This window comes from Vitis vinifera, chromosome 14 (assembly GCF_030704535.1).
Source record: "Vitis vinifera cultivar Pinot Noir 40024 chromosome 14, ASM3070453v1".
NCBI lineage: Eukaryota > Viridiplantae > Streptophyta > Magnoliopsida > Vitales > Vitaceae > Vitis > Vitis vinifera.
Genome location: NC_081818.1, coordinates 13,864,808 through 13,880,146, shown reverse-complemented (window position 1 = coordinate 13,880,146; position 15,339 = coordinate 13,864,808). Strand labels below are relative to the sequence as shown.

Here is a 15,339-nt window from a genome sequence, read left to right as displayed (position 1 = left end):
CCTTTTAAGACTAGACTAATGTGTTCAATTGTTTAAGTTGAAAAAATTCATTTGTTTGTTGAACCTAAATAAAATTGAACCTAAATGAATAAATATGAAATTCAAATAACAAATATATAAACTATCTAATAAGCTTAAGAAATAAAAAATAATGAATCTAGAGAGATTCATAATTTAGATATCAATTTCAAACTATAAGAGAGCAAATTATCCCATTGATTAGAAACCAAAGTCAACTATATATGATTAAATTGCATTTAAAGATTGTTTCAAATCTAAAACTTGTATTTAGAGTTTATTATCCAAATTGTTACATTTGATTAATGTATCCATGAAGCATTTTGTTTCTTGTTACTTCATGCAAGCTTATCATTCATCTTGAATAATCTATTTAGACTACAATCATAATAGGTCAAACAGGATTGGCTAATGATCAAGTACAACTTCAAGAAACCAAATTTGGAGTCATGCCCAAGACTTATCAAGTACGTGCAATACAATTTCAATGCAAGTGGCTTACGTGTAATCATGTGCACACTAGTTTCCTAAAGCATATTGCTTGATCATTTCAACACATTGTAGCAATTCGCTTGATCATAATGTAGAGGATGGAAGCTTTGCATAATTGTTAACAGGTGTGCACTATAGTTTTATGTGCATAAGGTTTTAGAGTAAGGATGTGCACTAATTTAGGGTCATGTGTGCAAAATTATGATCATCTTAGCTTTTATGTCAATTGATACAAGGATTGTGTGAGGATAATCATATGTAATTGTGATTATTCTTGCTCTTTAACCCCTTTTTGTGTACTCTTAGTACTTTTTTTTTAAAAACTTAACTTACGTGTAATTATTAGGATAGAGCCTTGAAAATCATGATATGGTGTAATAATAAATTGATGTCATTAATATTTATATTATGATTCTAGTTTTCCATTCACTATCTTATTTGTGCATTATTTATGATTGAGAATTTAAGCTTGCAATATAAGTTGCATTATGAGTTGTATGGAAGATTCAAATCATAGGTTTTTTACAAGTTGATGACTTGTTCATAATTGATTCATAAACTCATACAATTCATTTGAGGCTATAGTATACTACTTCTTAATTGAATGGATGATTTGTCTTGATCACCGAGATAAGTTTCATATTATAAATGCACTAATATATATGATTATAGATTGGTCAGGACCTATTGTAAGTCATGACATTGGTTATTGGATAGTCATAATTTCACTAAACTACTAAGCTATAGGAACTTTTAACTTTTAATTTGAAGAGAATATTGAGTTAGTGTTGAGACCCTTAGTAACTTTAAACTATAAATATAACAATTAATTAATCACCAAAAAATATTTTATTTTAGTTATTTTATACTACTATATTTTAATTTATTTGAAATCTGTGCATAAATGTCATAAAATAATTTTACTATCAAATACACATAAAAGAAGAGAAAAGAAAAACAACTTTATTTTGGATGATATAAAATATTTTACTAAATAAATTAAATGAGAAAAAAATCATGAATATTAACTTAAAGAGCTTACTTCATCTAACCCAAGTTATTTTATTATGTCTTGGTCCATTAAAATTATTACACTAAATATCAATTTTAATATATATATATATATATATATATATATGTATATCACAAATATCTTTTGAAAAACCACTAAAAAAATTCAATTTCTATATCACAAATAAATAATCAATACAAGATGTAAATATTGAAAAATATTTATCTAAAATAAATTATGTTATCAAATTTTTCTCATTTAAATCTTTCATAGAAAATATTGACTCCTTCAAAAAGTCTTTCTTTCTTTTATACTTCCCTCTTCATTTTTTCTTCCCCTTTTGTCAACCTCTTCTTAGAATTTTCCTTCTTTTAACTTTTTTTCTTCAACTAACCACTAATTTCCTTGCTTCTGCGGGCTAAAACTTCTCGTCTTCATAATTCACTCTTTTGTACTCAAATTCAACCTTCCTCTTCTCTTTTCCACATGTGAAAGAAAAAAATGCATCATGAAAATTTAAGACTAAAATAAAGGTTAAAAAGGAGGATAAAAGATAAAAGCAAAATAAAAATAAAAGAAAACAAATAAATAAATTAAAAATAAAAATTATTATAAATATAAAAAATGATGAATATTAAAGTACACAGGCTAACAACAAAACAACCTAAATCATATTAGACGAGAAACTTGTTTGATAGTTATTTTAGAAAGTATTTTTATTTATTTTTTAATATTTTTCAATTGTTAAAAATGCTAGAAACGCTTGTTATAATTACTACCAAATGCACTCAAAGAGTGACTAGTACTACATTGTACAACCGAAGACAAATTTAGGGGTGAATAGTGCATCATACTTATTACTTCAACCATTTAGCATTTAATGTTTTATTTCATAAAGAATGCTTTGTTACTTCAACTATTTAGCATCTAATATATATTTTATAAAAGAATGCTTTGGTGGACTTGCATGTTAAGAAGGATGAGTTTGAATTATTAATTGTTCATGATAATGTCCAAAAACAGTTTACGGTAGTGAATTTGAATCACTAACCGCCTTTTGGAATCCGCTTTGCAACTATCGTTTAGAATTATGCTAAAAAATGGAAAGTAAATAGACTTGGAACTGCTTTGAGACTGCAACAAGAAAATATATATTCAGAGTAGCTTGTTGTCATCTCCAGGAGGCAGATGTCCTGAACTTGGCTCCAACATGGATGTGTTGTTGCCAGTGGAAATACAAACTCTGCCAGATGCTGATTTTCTAAATTTTACTACTACTTCTATTAATAATGATAATAGTCATGACTTATTTTGCTATATATATTTTTTCCATGATGATCATATAAGGGAAATACTACTTTTATTCATAATAATTTTCAAAATTATTTAATCTTTATATAAAGAGGATTAAAACAAGTAAAATAAATATGAAGCACCTATAAATAATTTATGAACTTCAAATTATTCTTTTATTTTCCTTCATTTTGTTCATCCTCTTTATTTTCTTTCCCTTAATTTTTCCCTTAATTTTTTCACGAATAAAAGAGGGCTAATGTTTTTCATCTTCCTTTCACTAAATACAAGTGGGTTTGTTCCATCCAATTAGAGCACTTCAACCAAATCCAAATTTGACAAACCCTAAAGCTTATATAGATTTGTAGTGTAATTGTGTCTGTAGATATATAGGTATCTATCTGTGTGTGTGAAGCCAAAGATTCTCAGCACAGTACTGACAGTGTTGTTTGGCACATGCTCAGAAAGAAGCAAAGGAAAATGTGAGCTTTTCATTTCACTTTTCTGTTCTCGTCAATACATTCGGGAATAATAACATGAGCTTCAATATCACTACCTATTAAATCCAGAGGAATATTCAAGGATGCAGCTCAAATTATGTAACATCCTTGAAAATTTTTGCACTACTATCAGTTCATTTGGATGCATGGAAGTAATCTTATCAATTTTTGGCTCCCCCAACCCCAAAAACTTCATATTTCCACCAATTGCATATCAGTATGATTAAAAAAAATTTACCAGAAAAAACCACCAGTCAATCCTGTTTCAGGGCCTTTGTGATGAAGGCTCTGGCGACTACTATTGCAAGGTAAGCCAAGACTGTGACAACCAAACCCGCCAGTAGGACAAGACGGTCATAAGCTGCATTCTGTACTGTATAGACCCGCAGCCCAATTGCATCCCAATTGCTTTCAGTCCAAACAGGGTCCTCCGTGCCCATTGAATTAGAGGAGTTCAGGGGCATTACCTTCCAAATTCCAGATTCAAACATTAACCGGGTGGAATATGCTGGAACATACCTGAAATGATTAACTTTATATTATTAAATTAGGCATATGTACAGCTATCTTGAAGCTCAAATATAAATCTCAGTTGAGCATATGATATTATTCCAGGAGCTAACGTATCAATTTGAGTCAACAATTAATAGATTACTTTAATCAAGCAAAACCACCCATCAAACCTGCTGTCAAGGCAGTAAAAATGCGTGCATTGAGCAAGCATATGTTAGACATACAAACTATGGGATCTGCCATGTCAATGCAACTGGTAACACAGAACATCAAAGACAAACCGTATAGCCCAATCTTTCAAATGCATCCATGAAGATCTACAATTCCTAGGTATTAATCATCTCATCTGAAGATGATGGCTAAACCGTACTGCCCAAACCCTATTCAGACAGAGGTTGATGATACACATAAGGTGTAGGCACAGACTGGAGTAAAATCATCAAAGCCAATCCAAGTTCAGCGAGATCAGGTTTAGGGTGCAATGAAACCTGTCCATCTATTTGCTGTCCACATACATTAGCATAATGGGTAAATTGAGCAACATACTTGAATACTACTAGGATAAGGTCAATCCATAGATAATGGTAGTAGTGGTTGGTTCAGTTTGGAATTTTCCAATGTTGAGATTAGGTAAAGAGAAGGTAAAGGTAGCATTGATCTATTCATCCCATAACCACCACATTCCCATTTCAAACTGTCTTGTGGACTCTGTGCTTCTTGAGACTTCTCCAAGATTGAGAGGTGGAAAACATTGAAGAGTTGCTTCGGAATTAGGAAGCTGTATCAGAGAGGACAGAATGGTTTGGAAGGGTTGCAAGAATAGGGTATTCTTAGTTAAGTTCTACTGTTAGTGCTGTAGCCACTGGAGGGCACAACATGGGCAAGGCGGCACCTTGCACCCACATGGCTCAAGGCATGTTGGTGGTGGCATGGCTTAACTTGAGTAAGGTGTGGTGACTTGGAAATACTACTCATAGTGTGGCTTCTAATAATGAGCATTGGTGGGAACTAGGTTGAGGCAGTGTTGAAGGATTAGAGCAGCTTGTGACATGAGTTGCAACAACATTGGCATGTGTGTGGTAATGGCAGCACACAGCAAGTGTTGGATGTTGGTGCTTTGATTGGTTCCCTGTGTTCCTGGAGGCCTAAGTTGAATTTTCCAAATGAGGTATTTTTCTGGATTTTCTATAATTACAGATAATCCATCATGCTTGTGCAAGCATCCCTGATATCTCTCCTTCCTGGTAGTTGGAAATGACTTGGAATGCTCTTTAAAAAGTGCACTGGGGGGCTGGGATGGGTGGTGGCACACCTGTGGGGCACTGGGCCTCTCCATGGACCTGAGCAAGGCACCATTAGGGCTTAAACACACCCAAGTGCACAATGGCTTGGGCAAGGCATAAGAGTGTGGAGACAGAGTCATCAGTGGAGCATGGCACATGTGGACGTGGGCGATGTGGCTAAGACAAGGTTGGATGGGGACAACTTGGTGCATGAGTTGTAAATGAGCAAGGCCATGCACAAGACTTGTGAGCATGATCATGAGGCCCTGTAACAACTTGATGAAAGGCTCTAGCAAAGCACACATGAGCATGCATGCAGACCCAAGGAGGGCATACACATGTGGGCAAGTTTGCTGAAGCATGCAAGCCCAAGGAAGGAAAGCATGCAAAGCACGTGAGCTGATTGGCTGAGGCATGATGCATGGCTCATGCTTGACATGTATGGACAATTATCAAAGGGCCTAATGTATGAAGAAGTGGCACCACTCATCAACAGACATTAGGGTGACTGATAACTGAATGGAGAGGTGGTTTCCTATCCATCAGTAACATGGAGTTGTGCATGCAGAGGTGCATGGCCACTTGGCAGCACCTGAAGAAAGGCAAAAGGGCATGGGGCACCTGGTAACACTTGAGGGGAAGCTAGAGGCATGGAGAAAGTGCCAAGACAGGTGGTACAAGTGGTAGAGTATGGACTGAGTCTACAAAACAAGTCCAAAATAGTAGCAATCATTGGTTGCCTATAAATACCCTGTTATAACATGTATTTGGCAGAGGGTCTCTGCATAGGCTGAGTACTAGGTTTGTAGGCCTAAATCTCTTGTATTTTGTGAGCAATAATACAAGATGGGAAGTGAGTTCCTGTAAGTTTTTTGTCTTGCCTTGTGTTGCTTGTGCTATGTGTGTGGGTTCACTAAGTTGAGTGCCATCACAAGAAAAAGATTTGTGGCATGAAATTCTTGTGACACCCACCAAGATGGGTTTCTTTGTATGGGAAGCAGCTTTGGTTGGTTTGTGGTGAGTTCTTGTTGTACGTAGGGAAGCAAGGGAGCTATGACACTTCTTGTTCTCTTCATTTGGCATTTTGTGGATTCTTCCTCTTTCAGTGAAAGATTTGCTAATATGTTAGGAGAGTTTTGTGAGCAACAAGTGAAGAAAGGCTTGCAGAACAACTCTTTGCCTATTCTAAACAATTTGGAAGGAACATAACTGAATACCATTCGATGGGATGCACACACAAATCAATTTCTTAAGGACTCCCTAATTTCCAACCTATACATTGTCTCGTGGTTCTCTTAAGATGATGTTCAAGTTGGCTCCCCATCCTTCATAGATTTCATTGAGTGGTTGCGCACTAGGTATTAGATTGGGATTGTAATTATTGGCTGTTTCTTTTTTCTTCCTGTGTTGTGCTCCTAATGATTAGCGCTTTTATTATATTATCATTGGCTTATTAAAAAATAAAAGAACCTATTTCAAACTGAATCAGATCAACCCTGCATATCCGCAACACAGTTCTAATTATTTATTATATCCTTGCTAGTGTACCTGGTTGTGGAGATAACACAAACTCCCTTTCCATCTAATTCTTCTCCAATGCATACTTCACCCTCATTGCTGCAGTCTTTTGGACAAGCAGAAGTAGCATTTTCCCTTGGAATAGATGTTCTGTCAGCAAGAAAGTTCCATATAAACCTAGAAACATCACTCACATATCCAGGATAAAGTGTGGCGGAAGGTTCCCCCAAAAGAACGCCAACATAGTTGCTAGGGCAGTTTGTGCGGGGTGCAATATATTTCTTCACCAGATCACAGGATAGACCTGGATCACAGTTCAATAGACAACCCAAAAGTGCTTCAACCAGAGAAGCATTCACATTGATAGCACTTAGAGCTGAAGTGCTTAAGTCCTTGTCATCACTGGCAAGAATATAAAGAGTACGAGCAACAAGGGAAGCAGCTGCCACTATCGCTGAAGAATTGACATTTGCTACATAAAGACGACATATTAGATGGGAAACAACAGGTTTTGTGATAACTCCAATATTCAAGATGGATCAATCAGTTAACAAAGAACGAGTATAAAGAACATAAATGAACTCACAAAGATCATCAAGGTGACTGTGATAGAACTGGTTAGCAAAGGTAGCATCAAAATCTTCTAAAACAATTCCAGAAGTCGAAGAGTTCTGTTAAGAAAGAAAAAGCAGATAATAACATAAAAAAATTTCCCCAAGACCAAATGTCAACCCAAACTTTTGATGAAATCCCATACTCTTTTTGTTTTGAAAACATTATGTTTGTGGACTACTATTATTTCCATTTTCTTTTTCCTACCTTTAACTGTCAACTATTGATAATGTCATGTGTCAGAAATTGTGTAACTAATAGAGACACAAAATCTAATGATGCCTATAAGAAGACTTGCTACAGGTTGGAGGTTGTTTTTCCTACCTTTTATTTCCCTTTTCTTTTTCCTACCCTTTTTATTTTGTCAGTCCAAACTTTTTCCACATGTTGGAGGTTGTTTAGTTAAACTGAGGAGACCTTTGTAGTGTTTAGTTATACTGTTTGATGCAGCCTGACGGTTTTTTTTCCTAAAAATAGACCAAACAACTAATGCTCATTTATTTGTCTGCTCCAAATGATGCAGGGCTGACATTGTACTCAAGTATTTTTGCCATCATGTAAACAATATTGGACCTGTCCTTTAAGGTAGGCTGCAGGGATTCTGTGTCCCTTCCAACTTTTTAAGATACAGTTGTGGGATCCAGTATTTTTTCTAACGTTTTAAAACATATGGTTTTTTTTTTCTTCACTCACTGAAGCTTCAAGGAATTCTAGTTCAAATTACAAATGACAAGAGGGCAGTTTTCCTACTTTTAACCAAGTTAGGCAAGTATACTGGATGCTTTTGGAAAAGAATCCAGTAATAAAAAAATGAAGAAGTGAAGGAGTGCAATTGATGTTAGAAGGAAAATTTGCTCATTAGAAAATATCAGAAATCAGCTTGTAGGATTTCTATTCTGTATTTTAAAGCATTGTTATTGCTTCTAAATAATAATTAATGGTCCCCTCAGGCAAAATTTTAGGATTGTTTAAAGTTTCTAAGATGATTCCAAACACTCCTACATGGAATGAAAAATATTACTGATAAATAGATGTTTACCTTAATTCAGTTTAGTTAGTAACTCCTCAAATGGGGCAGGTCTTGGAGATAAAGATTGAATAAGCTAAGTAATGAGGACAAGAGTTGTCAAGCTGGTTAGTATTCCTAAAGTCTTCCAACTACGAAAACATGAACCGGAAGGTTTGAAACATAGGATATACTTCTAGCAATAGAACATCTTCAATTTGCCATAGAAAGGAAGTCGGAATTATATTGTTCATAAATTGTTTCAAGAGAGCAATAAAAAGAAAATGAAAGGAGGGAAACAAGAAGGAAAAGATACGGAGATAATATATATCTTTTTACATATTCAATGGTATAAGAATAGAACTGTAGATGGTGACAGAAAATTCAATAATTTAATTTTGTGTCCCAAACCTTTCTCAAGAATGACATCAATGATGATGGAGGTATTCCAGGATTTGAGCTATTTGCTGTTGAGATCATGATGCTTTCAGATTTAAGCGAATCTTTAGCTTGCTGTAAGGCATTCAATGTTTCATTTGTAACAGATGAAACCTACAGCAATAAACCGCCATGCTGATTATGAAGGAAAATCTTATAATACATTGAAAGAATAACAGGTAGCATAATAGAAATTTCCAACCACTGAATATCTGGTTTTATTGGAGATTCACTAGTAGAGGAGATTACAAAGAAAAATCCTTATGCCAAAATCAATATCATAGCCATAATTTGTGTGATGAAAAATGAGAAGTACCATAGTTGAAGGAAGGAAAGAAAGTAATAAACCTAAATAGCTAGCACTTGAACAACTTCCCAGACAAGTTACTTTTATCACTGAATGAAATGTGAACTTACACAAACCAAATTCAAGATGTGCCTAACTCCAATGCTCACTGACAACATTATAGAGTGGGATAAGTGGATGCCTAGAATCAGTTCTCGTGTTTCCTTCTAATGTCAGTGATTCTAAGAAAAACAGGCAACTGAAAAAAATTTCAAGGAAGAAAAAATATCATTTATTGTATTTTCATTATTCTTTCCCAGTAGAGCTGTTTAAACCTTCTGGTGCAAGTTAGAAACTTGTCACTACAACAGAGTTTAATAGATTCACAAGAAAGCAAGTTATAAACTTCCCTGATGTATTGGTCTTATGAAAATAATAACAAACAAATAAAAAAGACTCAAACTAAACCCATTTCAGAATAACTGGATTCACATATACCATAGTTGTTAGAAAGCATTGTATTCTTTATGGTTCCAAATACTAACAGTTTAAGCTTTAAGGAAAATTGGTTATTTATTATAATATTAGAGCCAGGTTTAGCAAGAGATGGTGAACTCAAACCACACCACACTGCATGTTTATTTCCTCAATTTCTTGAGCCCTTGCTCCAGCCCAAAGGAGACTTTTCATGATTTGTTTGTTAATGGGCCTATCTATCTCTTCATCTGCAGATTTGGGGCCACAAATGAGGAAGGTTATTAGAAAATATGATATGCATTATATGCCAAACTCCTAACAACTTAAGCTTTTAGAAAAATTGATTGCTCAACAATAGTCATTCTTGTGGAATGATCAACTTGGGTAACGTTACTTGTCAGAAATATGATCCTAATTTTTGAGAGACAGTGGTGTTTGGGCACTTGACCATAGAAATGGTTGAAGAGCACACTCCACACCCAACTAAATAATACTAAATCAATAAAAGAGCACACATGCAGACAGCCTATGGCAATTAAACACAACCCTAGCTGGAGAAAATAAAATCCAGAGACATTTACTCCACATTTAGCTTGGGAAAATATTTTATTGTTGAGAAACAATTATGTTATTCATGCTCAACAATCATCATAACATCATATTATGACTTTGAGCTCCCTTAAATTGAAAAAAGGGAAAAGAAAAAAAAATAAAAATAAAGGCTGCCTTAAAAACTCTAGTTAAAATGATAGTAAAGTTGGCTTTATTTTTAGGATTCTTGCCATAAGCATTTGGTTTGTGTCTTAGATTTTTTATTTTTTGATAGGAAACGACAAAGTAATATATTAATAGAAAAAAGAAGTACAAGAGAAGGATGAGAAATCCTCCCGCCAAAGAATACTAAACTACAAAAATACGAAAACAAGAAAATACAATGTGATAACGAACAAACTCTCTAGACTAGACCAACCCAAAGGAATTACACGCCGCTAGCCAATCAAGTTGTAACACAATAAGGGGAGTCCCCTTAAAAACCTTGGAACAAAAAGCCCAAAGAGAAGCAAGGAAATGAATAAAATCCCAAAGATTCTCTGAATTCCTTACTTTATCCTAAAAAATCCTCGCATTTCTTTCCCGCCACACAATCCAAATTAAAGCTATGCACACCATAGTTCTGAAAGGTGCGCCTAAGGCGCGCCTAGGCTCGGGGCGGCGCGACGCCACCCTCCGGCGCCTCGCCTGAAGAGAGGCGACGCCCCTTCACGAAGGCGCCGCTTAGGCGCGCAAGGCGCTCGCCTCCAGCAAGGCGCGAGGCGGTCGCCCAAGTCGCCTTCGACGGCCCGACCAGGTACAACATTTCTCCTTCTTCTTCTTCTTCTTCTTCTCCTTCTTCTTCTTCCTCTTCCTCCAGCAGTCGGGTTGCAGAGATGCCCCAAGCCCTAGCTTTTTTTTTTTAATTTCTGGGCCCAAAACGACGCCGTTTTGGACCCTGTTCTTTAAAAAAAAAAAAGAGGCCAAAACGACGCCGTTTTGACCTGTTTCTTCCATCCAGCCCCCTTTTCTGGTCTTTCTCAACCCGAGACCACTGCCATTTTTTGCCCTAGCCTCTTCCGTGCTGGAGAAGTGAAGAAGAAGAAGAAAAAGAAGAAGAAAAAGAAGAAGAAAAATAGGGGGAAAATAGGAGAAAAATAAAGGGGAAATAGCCACGTACCTTCCGGACCTCGGTATTTTTCTTTTTTCTTCACTTTTCTGCATTTTTTTCCATTCTTACCTCATAACTCTCATTGGTAATTTTTTTTTTTAAAAAATAAATATTATATTTTGAGTTTTTGACATGGAAATTTTACAAAATAAAAATAAATAAATAAAAAGCACTCATGCATATTTGTTGTTAATGTGATATTTGATAATGTGATATGCATTTTTTTTTCAAATTTTTTTCTTAATTTAATTATAATTATTTTATTGTGGAGTATAGATAATTTGTTTGCAAGATGGATAATGAGAGTGAAACTCAAGTGGACTCTAGTGCAAGTGGAAGAAGAGATCCGGGGTGGAAATATGGTCGTTTGGTTAATGAAAAAGATTTGAACACCATCATATGCATTTTTTGTGAGAAAGTAACCAAAGGAGGCATCTATAGACACAAACAACATCTTGTTGGTGGATATAGAAATGCTAAAAAGTGTAGAAAATGTCCGGAACATGTTAGAGAAAAAATGGAAGAGTATATGAGTTCCAAGAAAAATCAAAAAGAGCAAATGAATATGGGGAGCGAATATGTTAATGAAGATTTGTTTGGTTTGGAAGATGAAGATATTGGTGAGGAGATTAATAGTAGAACGAATGTCACCAACATTTCTAGTGGAGGTAGTAACCGAGGAGGAAGTGGTGGTAGGACGTTTTCTTCAAAAAAACTAAGACAAAAAGGTCCTATGGATCATTTTTTCACTCCTAATGCAGAGATGGTTGTTCAAAATCAAAGGAGTGGAAAGATGCATCAAACTACCATCAATGATGCCTACAAAAAGGAAGCAAGAGAAAGAGCTTGCACGCTTATCACAAGATGGATGTATGAGGCTGCTATTCCATTTAATGCAGTCACATATCCGAGTTTCCAACCAATGATTGAGGCTATTGGCCAATATGGTGTGGGTATGAAGGGACCAACTTTTCATGAGGTAAGAGTTACCAACCTTAAGAAAGAATTGGCTCTCACAAAAGATTTGATGAAAGATCATATGGTGGAATGGGGGAAAAATGGATGTTCAATTATGTCGGATGGATGGACCGATAGGAAAGAGAGAACTTTGGTGAACTTTTTGGTTAATTGTTCAAAGGGAACCATGTTCATGCAATCCATTGATGCTTCTTCAATGATTAAGACGGGAGAAAAGATGTTTGAGTTACTTGACAAATGGGTAGAGCAAGTTGGTGAAGAGAATGTTATTCAAGTTATAACAGATAATCACTCAAGTTATGTGATGGCAGGTAATAAATACTATTTCTTGAATTTTTATTTACTTTTAAAATTTGAATTATTTATCTTGAGAACTTATGTAAATTTATTATCTACAATTTCATATAGGGAGGTTGTTAGAATTAAAGCGTCCACATTTGTATTGGACACCATGTGCTGCACATTGCCTTGACTTGATGTTGGAAGATATTGGAAAGCTACCAAACATCAAGAGGACATTGGAGAGGGCTATATCACTAAATGGGTATATTTATAATCGCTCAGGGCTACTCAACATGATGAGGCGGTTTACTGGACAAAGGGAATTGCTTAGGCCTGCTAAGACTCGGTTTGCAACTGCTTTCATCACATTATCGCGATTGCATGAACAAAAAAACAATTTGAGGAAGATGTTTACAAGCTCAGATTGGTCAGATAGTAAATGGGCAAAAGAGCAGAAGGGGAAAACTATAGCCAACATAGTTCTAATGCCTTCATTTTGGAACACTATTGTGTTTTGCTTAAAGGTTTCGGGTCCCCTAGTTCGTGTGCTTCGTTTGGTTGATGGTGAAAAAAAAGCTCCTAGGGGATACATCTATGAGGCCATGAATAGAGCTAAAGATGCAATTGTGAGAAGTTTTAATGGAAATGAAGAGAAGTACAAAGAAATCTTCAACATCATTGATAAGAGGTGAGAGATTCAGCTTCATCGGCCTTTGCATGCAGCAGGGTACTTTTTGAACCCGGAATTCTTCTATGATAAGCCAGAAATAGAGCATGATGCCGACATTATGAGTGATTTGTATAAATGCATCTTAAGGCTAACAAGAGACCCTGCTAAGCAAGAAAAAGTTGTGGCCGAAGTGAGTTTGTTCACAAATGCCCAAGGACTATTCGGGAATGAGTTAGCTGTTAGGACAAGAAAGACTAGAGCACCAGGTTAGTTATTTAGTTTTGTTTATTTAAATGATTAGATTGTATTTTTGCTAAAATAGGTGAATTGTTTCACTAAATTGTTAATATCTATACTACAGCTGAATGGTGGGCTGCATATGGAGCTTCAGCTCCAAATTTGCAAAAGTTTGCAATGAAAGTCCTCAACTTAACATGCAGTGCATCAGGTTGTGAACGGAATTGGAGCATCTTTGAGAATGTGAGTGACCAAATCCAAAATAATTACAAGTAATAGTCTAATAGAGTCTTGAATGTAATTTAAAAGTTAAAATTTTAAAATATATTTATGAGCTTATGAATTTTTGCAGATTCATAGCAAGAGGAGAAATAGGTTAGATCATCAACGCTTGAATGATTTGGTGTACATCAAGTATAATCGAGCCTTGAAGAGAAGATACAATGAACGTAACACCATTGACCCAATTTCCTTGAAAGATATAGATAATAGCAATGAATGGTTGATAGGGAGAATGGAAGATGAGGATTCTCATGGAGGTGCACAAGATGATTTTGTATTTGATGATGACAATTTGACATGGGGTGATGTTGCTAGAGCTGCTGGAGCTGAGGAGGCCAGGTTTGATACTAGAGCTAGAGCTAGAGCAAGCTCAAGCATAATACCACCAACAAGGGGGATAGCTTCAAGTTCTAGAACTTTGCCTTCTTATTCACTAATAGATGAAGATGAAGATGGAGACATGGTTGATTCAGCAGATGAAGAAGATGGGGAAGGCTACAAATGTGGTGATGGAAATGATGATGATGATGATTTTGTTGATTTAGAGGAGGAGTGATGATTGCTTGTTGTGGACAAATTTGTGATTTAAGTGTTTTTTAATGATGTTTTTGAATTGTGGACAAATTTCATGTTTTGGACCTTTAGGTTTGGAAACTTTGGATTTGGATATGTATTAGGCAATTAGCAATATGGATTTGGATTTGTTTTTATGCTTGGAGTTCTTTATTTTTATGTTTTTTGTTTATTAAATTGAAGTTTTGGATGATATTTGATGATTTATGTGTTTAGGACAAATAAATGATTGTTAAATTTGATTATATTATATAAAAATATATATGTAAATTAGGGTGCGCCTCACTTCACTAAAGCCCGCGCCTTAGATGTGCCTTGCGCCTCAGGCTTCAGGACTACTTTGCGCCTTGGTGCGCCTTGAGCCTTTTAAAACTATGATGCACACAGCTTGCCACAATTCTATCCCTCTCTTCGATAAACCAAAGTCATTGTAATTGATGGACAACATGTTGGAAATGCTCCTTGGGGGAACCCAATCCATCTTGGCTAACTGAAATAATCTGTGTCATAACCCCATTGTCAAAGAACAATGTAGGAAAAGATGATCAGCTGATTCTCCATACCTCATGCACAACTTACAAATATCAGAACTAAGAGCTTTATAGGGTCTTCTTAGTTGTAGCAAGTCATTAGTATTTACCTTCTTGTGTGCCACCAACCAGACAAAGGACTTGACCTTGAAAGGGACTTGGGATTTCCAAACAAACTTAGTAGGGAAAACTGGAGAAGAACCAGAACACTGGGATAAGGCAAGAAAGAAAGATTTGACTATAAAAAGCCCTGAAGAAGATAAAGACCAGGATCTTACATCTGGAACCGAAAATGACAAATGCAGACAATCAAGTGACCGCATGAGGGCCTTCTAAATCTTCTATCTCAGGATCAGATAGGTTGCAATGAAAATTAAAGTTCCATGAAAAGAGACGAGTAGATCCGAGAATTGAAGAAATATGAATATTTTTATTCGTGACTACTCTAAATAGTCTTGGATATTGGGAACCCAAAGGTTGATCCCCCCACCACAAGTCTTCCCAGAATCGAATTCTTTCCCCATCTCCTACTACAAACAGAGTAAACTTGGAAAACTCTTGAAAGACTTGTGCAATAGCCTTCCAAGGACAACGATGTAACCATCTGACTATAGTGTTGGCATCCCATCCATTAGAG

General features: G+C 35.7%; 2 protein-coding genes across 3 annotated transcripts in view; one reads left to right on the top strand and one right to left on the bottom strand.

The window, feature by feature from the left end:
- Positions 1 to 3,278: 3,278 nt before the first annotated feature.
- Positions 3,279 to 15,339, bottom strand: part of LOC100241276 (nicastrin) — a 48,767-nt gene continuing 36,706 nt past the window's right edge. Inside the window, exons 13-16 of the mRNA XM_002264108.4 lie at positions 8,659 to 8,799; positions 7,216 to 7,300; positions 6,660 to 7,101; positions 3,279 to 3,834 (exon numbers count right to left, since the gene is read on the bottom strand). Coding sequence (XP_002264144.1) covers positions 3,570 to 3,834; positions 6,660 to 7,101; positions 7,216 to 7,300; positions 8,659 to 8,799 — 933 coding nt within the window. The 3' untranslated portion in view covers positions 3,279 to 3,569. The remainder of the gene's footprint in view (positions 3,835 to 6,659; positions 7,102 to 7,215; positions 7,301 to 8,658; positions 8,800 to 15,339) is intronic.
- Positions 11,343 to 14,309, top strand: LOC104881534 (uncharacterized). Of its 2 annotated transcripts, none has more exons than XR_009467740.1 (4): positions 11,343 to 12,439; positions 12,537 to 13,346; positions 13,442 to 13,560; positions 13,670 to 14,309. XR_009467740.1 is itself a non-coding variant. In XM_059742929.1 (4 exons), exons 2-4 carry the CDS (start codon positions 13,199 to 13,201, stop codon positions 14,153 to 14,155), a joined length of 753 nt encoding a protein of 250 aa, XP_059598912.1. In that variant the 5' UTR covers positions 11,363 to 12,439; positions 12,537 to 13,198; the 3' UTR covers positions 14,156 to 14,309. The 2 variants fall into 2 exon arrangements, 1 of the variants encoding a protein (XP_059598912.1); XM_059742929.1 differs by having other exon boundaries at positions 11,363 to 12,439.